Source organism: Crinia signifera, chromosome 1, assembly GCF_055691185.1.
Source record: "Crinia signifera chromosome 1, ASM5569118v1, whole genome shotgun sequence".
Taxonomy (NCBI): domain Eukaryota; kingdom Metazoa; phylum Chordata; class Amphibia; order Anura; family Myobatrachidae; genus Crinia; species Crinia signifera.
The window spans coordinates 42,954,653-42,962,704 of NC_139217.1; the positions used below are offsets into that span (position 1 = coordinate 42,954,653).

Genomic DNA, 8,052 nt, shown 5'->3' on the forward strand with positions numbered 1-8,052 from the left:
CCGCTATTACAAACTCCTGTTCTGTCATGGCTATAACGGCTGATCTGAAAGCTGCGCACCCTTTTTGCAATATTCTGACATCCTCTTTACAATATCGTATTAATTCTTTTTGAAAATTAAACGACTTGTGTTTGTTTTTTTCGTACCACTCTGTAACATCAGCGGCCTCCTCAGGCATCATGTGTTGTAGGCCAAAATATTCTATTGAGGGCATGACCCCTATGTAATTTTGGTTATCGGCTGTGTTAAAAAAATGCGGGAAATGCCCTTTAACGCCATCAAATCCCATGGCCTTTGGAAATCTGCTCAATTTCATGGGGAGAAAATTGAGAGAGTCTATAAACCTAATCTTCAGATCTTTTATTGTGATACACATTATGTTTCCTCCATTAGAGATGAGGGATACTGTATACCGTTCTTTGATGATCTTGTTCAATACAAAATACGAATCATACCGCCCTGCGTTATGGGCTATGAATGTGTAATGCGCAAATTTTGGTTTCATGAACGTCTTTACAAAATCATCGATACAACCTTTGCCCTTAAACTCCCAGGATTTCTCACCCATTAATGTGAGAGCGTAACAGTAGTTTGGTATATGTATACCTGTCTCCTGCATGCATTCGAAATCAAAAAAGATGTATTTTGTGTTTGGTTCTTCCGCTTTGATGGGCTGTATGTAACACAAATGATCCGCAAACCCATCAACATATGCCTTGCAAGTAGAACACTTTAGCCCCTGACACTCATGAGACCTGCGACGGTAGAGACAACACCTGTCGCAATAAACATGTTCAAGACAGGATATTTTGCGATCTAAAGCTAAGGATTTGTGCTCCTCTAAACATTCACGTGATCTGCAAAACACCCTACAAACCGAACATCTTAATGCGGAAGCTCCATCATCAGCGCACGCTTGTCTGTGACAAGCCTTACAAAAGAAAAGACAATCGTGGCTATTTTTGCGATCATAAGTTCGATTACATAAGGAACAGAAAAATCTCGATCCGAGAAATGCGCAGATATTAATCAGGCCATAATAGTGTGAATCGTGATATAATACATACAGGGTATCACCGTAGCGCGACTCTGAAGAATAGTAATGCCAAGAACGATTATTATGATATAATATTGTAATTTTTGTTTTTAAGTGTTTTTCAAAAACAACAACGTCGCTAAAGCTGACTGCTTTATCGATCGGTAGGTTCAAATCCTTATGAATTTGAAGCGCCCGATCGTGTATTTCAGCGTCTGTGGCATTACCTTTATCCAGAAGTTTGCAGATCGATGCCGCAAAGCACAAATAATTGTGCGTATTGTTGAAATCATACAGGTGTCTTCTGCGCCTTTCTATAATTAAGCTGTATGGAATGCGTCTAAGGCCGCGACCAGTTAGGGCCCCACCCGCTCTATTTCTAAAAACAGTGATCACAAACCTTAAACCCGTGCCTAATAAGAATTCAGCGTTACTTTGAAGAGTGTTTGTAATTTGATTCAAGAAACTGACAGCGTCTAATGATTCTTGCGGCTTTCGGTGTGAGTAGATGGCGTTGTGTAAACCACCCCCCTCCAATCTTAACTGTACACGATCATTAGGGTCAACACCAACCATGAATTCATCAATCATAACCTGTATAGCGTTGTGTACGGCTTCAACACCCTCTGCAAATGATGTAACTCTTTCCAAATTAACAAATTGAAAATGATTATGATACTCAATAGCTCTGAAATTAGGATGGTGTCGCTCATACCTGTTAACAGCTTCTAAGTACACATCTCGCCGACCTTCACCATTACCGGGTGGCGCACCCCCATCTATGTCATTATGCATGGGCGTTGCGGGGTGTTCAACATTGTCAGGTGACGCAGCGTCACCCGGTAATGGTTGGTCCGGTGATTTGTCAGCCTGTGCACCTGGGTTTGGGGTTGTGCATCGCCCCCTGTGTTGTTTACGCTTTCTCATCCTGTATATGCATTTTAAAGCCTGTTTTATTTTCGAACGGCGAAATAAGTGTGAGATTTTGCACGGTACATTTGCTTTAATTCTTGGGACTTTTTTACACACATGTAAATTACGTTTCAATCCATAACCCACCATGCCTAGTCACGGATCCGTTTCAATTATCTCTGCAAAATGATACATGTTCGCTTTAATAAAATCCCTAGTCCTCACGGTCTCTGCTATATGGTTTGATGTTACATTCATGTACATTTCTACAAGTTCTTTAATGATCTCTGGCTTCTTTTTTGAACCATAAAGCTCATCTTTTATACGGTTCAACATGGTATTGACATTTCTACGCATGTACCCTATATGCTCACGCATCCTCCCCATGACCGCGTAGTATTGTATTTCCGCATCTTGTCCTAATTGTTCCACATTCTGACCCCCATCAACCATGTCTGTCGATACCACGGTCGGCGGGGCATCCGCACCGTCCGATGCGGTTGCCTCGCCGACCGTGGTAAAAACACTGGGCAGTTTTGTGTAATCATCACCCATTACTTTATCAGGGATTCCGGCTACAGATGTTACAACCTCATCATCATTCTGTGGTGTATCTGAGACTGCCTCTTCACTAGGGGTGATAAAAAATGTTTGACCATTTAAGTCCTCATCATTAGCGGATAATGTATCTGCAGGCGTGTTACTGACCACGCTTTGCGTTTCTGTAGTATGATGTTCCTGCGTGTCTGAAATTACGATGACATCATCATCCGTCAGCGGCGTGTATCTCTCTCTTGACAGTCGTAAAGTTTTACGAGTCTTCACAGTCTTTGTATTACCGGCAATGTCAATGTCGGATTCAGTAGGTGTTGCAGGTGTTGTAAATGCGTGCGGGTAATCCACATTACTCACGGTTGGCACTGTTTGTAATGCAATTCTTTTTCTCGTGGGTCTACCTTCCGAATATTTCAATCTTCTTTTAAGGTCTAATAAATCGGCCTTGTTTTCTTGACCGACTCGACTTTTTGTAAATCTCCGCTTGCTTGGCTTGAAATCATCGCGCTCGGTGGCCATGATCTCGGCCCTTGATACATCTTCTTGAAGTTGTGGTTCGATCACCGTTTTAGCTGATTCACCCCCATCCATTTCAGCATTGAGCGGTTGAGCAACCCCGTCCGCTGCTATCATTTTTGCGAATCGTCGCGGATCCGCTGTAAATAAAAAATAACAACGTTTTAGTTACACACTCGCGGACACTAAGACAAACGCTTTATAACACCTTCAGACCCGCCTCCCAAAACACCCACCCCATCCATGTCGGTTTGCATCTACACAGTCTGTTTAACACCTGTGGTTTCCATTTGTAAAGAACAATGATGAACGCGGTCCTATATAAGAAACTAAATAAATAAACATTACATTACACACCTGAATATTTGCCAGATCTTTCCATCGGCGTGGTTCCTACTGTAATAAAAATCACACCGTTTTAGTTACACATACGCGGCCACAAAGACACTCGCTTTATAACAACTTCAGACCTCCCAACCCCCACCTTCCTTGTCGGTTTTCACCTACACAGTCTGTTTAATACCTGTGTTTCCATTTGTAAAGAACAGTGGTAAATGTTGTGCTATATAAGAAACCAAATAAATAAACATACACGGGTATTTGTCAAAGGTTTGCGCCGGCATGGTTCCTTTAAACAATGACCAGAAAGCTTGATCGCTGATCTGGGGTCTTTTTGCTCCTTTAGCCAATGTGCTGTTGGATTGTTTGGCGTTTGATCCAACACTCGATGTCGGTTCTCTGTATCCGGATGGCCCCGCTTCACACGTATCGGCCCTAGGTACCGTAGGTTCATACCGGCTAGCTATGTCATCTGTAATACATATATTATCAATTAACGACACATTCGCCGACTTGAGAAAAAAAAAAAAAAAAAAAAAAAAAAAAAAAAAACCGTCATTTAAGTCATGATAACAACAACTCCTGTGGACACTATTCATGATTTTGCGACGATATGTAACATTTAACACAAAAACACATTATAAAAACATCACCAGCCAATCGTCAAAATTCACCTTGTATAGCCGGGGTCTGGTATAGCTGTTTATAGTGTTTTGCCGATGGTAAATTCCAGAGATCATCCATTATGTGTTCTGCATCAGATTTCGACATAATCGGCGATACTAACAGAGAATAAATAACACATTAATATCACAGGCTGTATAAAAATGAATATAACAGGATATATATATATATATATATATATATATATGAGTGAGAACGTGAGAGTTCGCGCGAGATATCGTGAGAGAGAGAGAGAGAGAGACATATTTTTGGAAATAATAATATATCACATTTTTTTTTAACATACATCACATTTTTTGACGGCTTATGATCACTTACATTTTTGCGATTCGGACAAATCAGAGTATGCTGCGTATGGGTTTTCGAACGTCGTCAGATCCGGCCCGACTGTGAAATCCGAACCATATGATCCAACTTCAGATGCGTCATTTGTGACATCTGAAACTGATTTATGGGATTAACAATTTAATAAAAAAAAATATATATACATAAAAAAATAAAATAAAAATTAACACAACAATTTTGTAGAACGAAAAATACAATCAACACGTGTAACATTAATACCAATAGGGCGCTTGATAATTAACACCAACAGAGTAACATTTATAACCACCAACAACAATGTGTCTTTGATCTGTAAACTTACACGTATTTGTCTGCTCATTTGACTGCTGTTGAAAGCTGGGTAAATCTTGAAAGTCTCTGAGACTTATTTTATTTGCATTAATGGTTTTGTATTCCTTTCTCTGTAATAAATAATAATAATAAGTTGAAATTACAATACAATAAGCTATTGTTAAACTAATGTAAATATCATATACACACCTGCATGCTGGTGTTTTGTTGATAGCTTAAGTTCAAAGGTGTTTTCTGCAACAACCACTAGATGTCACTGTTGATAATAAAAGATAACACGATAAGTTTCCATAACGAAATTTGCGTGCACAAAATCACATAAAACTATTAACGCTCTCACAAAAACCTGATCTATGAATACCTCCTGACATTGTATTCTATAGATCGGCCTATAAAAATTAATTACAGGGGATCCAACAATGCCACTGCCGCACCCCATCATATCCATGCGTGGTCAGCAGACCGCCCATCACAAGCCGCCAGTATGCCAGCATGCACACACAATACATTACAATACAATGAATGCAGCAGCAAACTATATTTTAAGATTGTTTAAAGTGTTTTTAAAAGCAATATGTATAATGTACAGACAACAATACACTAACCACTTCCTAAATAAATGATTAATCACAAGCCGCCAGTATGCCAGCGTGTAATCCAAATACATTACAATACAATGCATGCCGCAACAAACTACTACATAACGAAATTTGCGTGCACAAAATCACATAAAACTATTAACGCTCTCACAAAAAACCTCTTGTAATTCCACATCATGCTAAACCAGCGTAAGTCTCTATACAGCCTAGGCCGCCCTTAATAACTAGCATACAGCACCAAACTATATTTTAAGATTGTTTAAAAGCGTACTAAACACCCCCACCATTCCGCTAAATAATACATTTTAAATCGCTATATACAACACACTAGTCACAGAACTACACATACAAATGGCCGGTTATCAACTGCAAACACCCGCATGCATTGCCATTGTATTAACAACTCCTAATAACAAAATTGAGGCCAGCCATGCCGGGGTTTGTAATTCCACAACATACTAAACCAGCGTAAGTCTCTATACAGCCTAGACCCCCCTTAATAACTAGCATACAGCGCCAAACTATATTTTAAGATTGTTTAAAAGCGTACTAAACACTCCCACCATGCCGCTAAATAATACATTTTAAATCGCTATATACAACACACTAATCACAGAACTACACATACAAATGGCCGGTTATCAACTACAAACACCCGCATGCATTGCCTTTGTATTAACAACACCTAATAACAAAATTGAGGCCAGCCATGCCGGGGTTTGTAATTCCACAACATACTAAACCAGCGTAAGTCTCTATACAGCCTAGGCCCCCCTTAATAACTAGCATAAAGCACCAAAGTATATTTTAAGATTGTTTAAAAGCGTACTAAACACTCCCACAATGCCGCTAAATAATACATTTTGCTATGTATATTATAAAATATTAAAACTATGCTATTTAGAAATATTGTGTATATATATATATATATATATATATTTATTTATTTAGAAAATTAAATTAAACTTACCCCTGTTCTGGAACAAAACTTCAAGTCAAAACTACAAGTTCTCTGTCTTGAATAGTGTGTGTGTGAAGACCTTCAACCTCAATGTGTGGCAGATGCCTGGTAGTTGCCTGGTCCCATGGAGAACATATTTATACTTTCAGTCAGTTAACACATCTGTGTTGCATTTGTCTCATTTGAATATTCATGAGTTGTGTTCCAAAGGCATAGACAGACATAACAAATATATATATATATATATATATATATATATATATATATATATATATATATATATACATACATAATTGATTTAAATAATATAGCATATTGTACAAAACACAGCTGTGTTTAGAATATTTTGTTCGCCACTAAATTGCCCTGTATAAAAACCCTTATTCTTATTATTAATAATTCTTATTAATAAATGAGAGATATGGCTCACCATCAACAACATCCTTCAATTTTTAATTTAAAATATATACTACGTTGACGCTACATCTATGATTATATATAGACATTATTTTTTTTTTTTTTATTTCTAAAATATATTTTTGATTTAAATAATATAGCTCATTATCCGTGTTTTATTCATCACAATATAATGCTACCTTCACATTACACACATATATATATATATATATATATACTGTATATAGATACCTTATTTATCAGCATTGATAATGTTCAGTTAAATACATTATATAAGTTAATTCTGTAGTCTCTAGCTCCGTCTGGAACTTGCTTGCACCTGCAATACATGGCCACTAGATGCCACTCATGCTCTGTTGCAAAGATTTCATGGCCTTTCTTTGTTCTGTCTAAGCTAATTAAGCTGATAGACCTGTGAAAATGTTTTTTTCAGAGGTATGATCTTTCTAATGAATATAATTGTTACCAGCCCTGCTGTGCTGTCTACGCTAATTGCGTCATACGTAAATATCAACGTCTTCAAAGACTATGGAATCCGGTGTTTAAAATTACTTTTGAAAATTACAATCATCAGTCAAAATGGGTTGACGTGTGTGTAAAACAATATGCCGTTTCTCAGGCCCCTGTCTTTAAATGCATAACATATGCCCCCCACACCCCACATCACCATTCAAACCAGGCTTATCAACTATACTTACATGTTCTACAAATCCTTTGTTTAAGCATTTGTGTGGATTATACCCTTATTTTTATTTTATTTATTTTTGATACACGTTTGGTCAGACACTTCGTTGTAGCGCTTTTGGATCGTTCTAAGGTAAGTGTTATTATAGCTGGTAATGATCTGCCTGTATTATTCACTGTGAAAGATCTATGATCGATACCAAATCACATTGCCACTGTTGATTTATATCCGATACGCATATCATATTCCTTTTATAGTTTTTTCTAGCCGGTTTGTGCAATGTGTACGCGTCTTGCTCTTGTAACCATTTTCTCACATCGGATCTTTTAAATTTATTTTTCAAAGCTTTATAATATTTATCAAAGCCGCAAAAACTCCCCGGCTTTAATACGTTATAATAACTGGCTTTCAGCCGGCTGTTTTGATGATCGGTGTTGCGAGACATCCTACACAAACCAAATTAGCATTATGTTTAGAAATTCTTCCAGCTGTTTAAGATATCATTAAGCGAGCTTTATAAATTAATTTATACAGCTGTGGTGTTATTTCACATAGCCAATATCCGTGTATGAAGTTACAGTATCAAACCAATTATATTTTAATACGGGGGGTTAATATTATTTATACCACTTTCATATCAAACGTGATACGGACTATCACACGCTATCAAGTTTGATAACATAGTGTATAAAAGGGCGTGGACAAACTGTAT

The 8,052-nt window shown here is 37.6% G+C and overlaps 1 protein-coding gene across 1 annotated transcript; it reads right to left on the reverse strand.

The window, feature by feature from the left end:
• Positions 1–2,075: 2,075 nt before the first annotated feature.
• Positions 2,076–6,403, reverse strand: LOC146005586 (uncharacterized). Its single transcript, XM_083144937.1, has 8 exons — positions 6,248–6,403; positions 4,868–4,934; positions 4,689–4,788; positions 4,361–4,486; positions 4,033–4,140; positions 3,612–3,830; positions 3,377–3,415; positions 2,076–3,159 (listed from the first exon to the last, which is right to left on the reverse strand). The coding sequence occupies exons 2-8, from the start codon at positions 4,871–4,873 to the stop codon at positions 2,105–2,107; spliced, it is 1,653 nt and encodes a 550-aa protein (XP_083001063.1). The 5' UTR covers positions 4,874–4,934; positions 6,248–6,403; the 3' UTR covers positions 2,076–2,104.
• Positions 6,404–8,052: the final 1,649 nt, after the last annotated feature.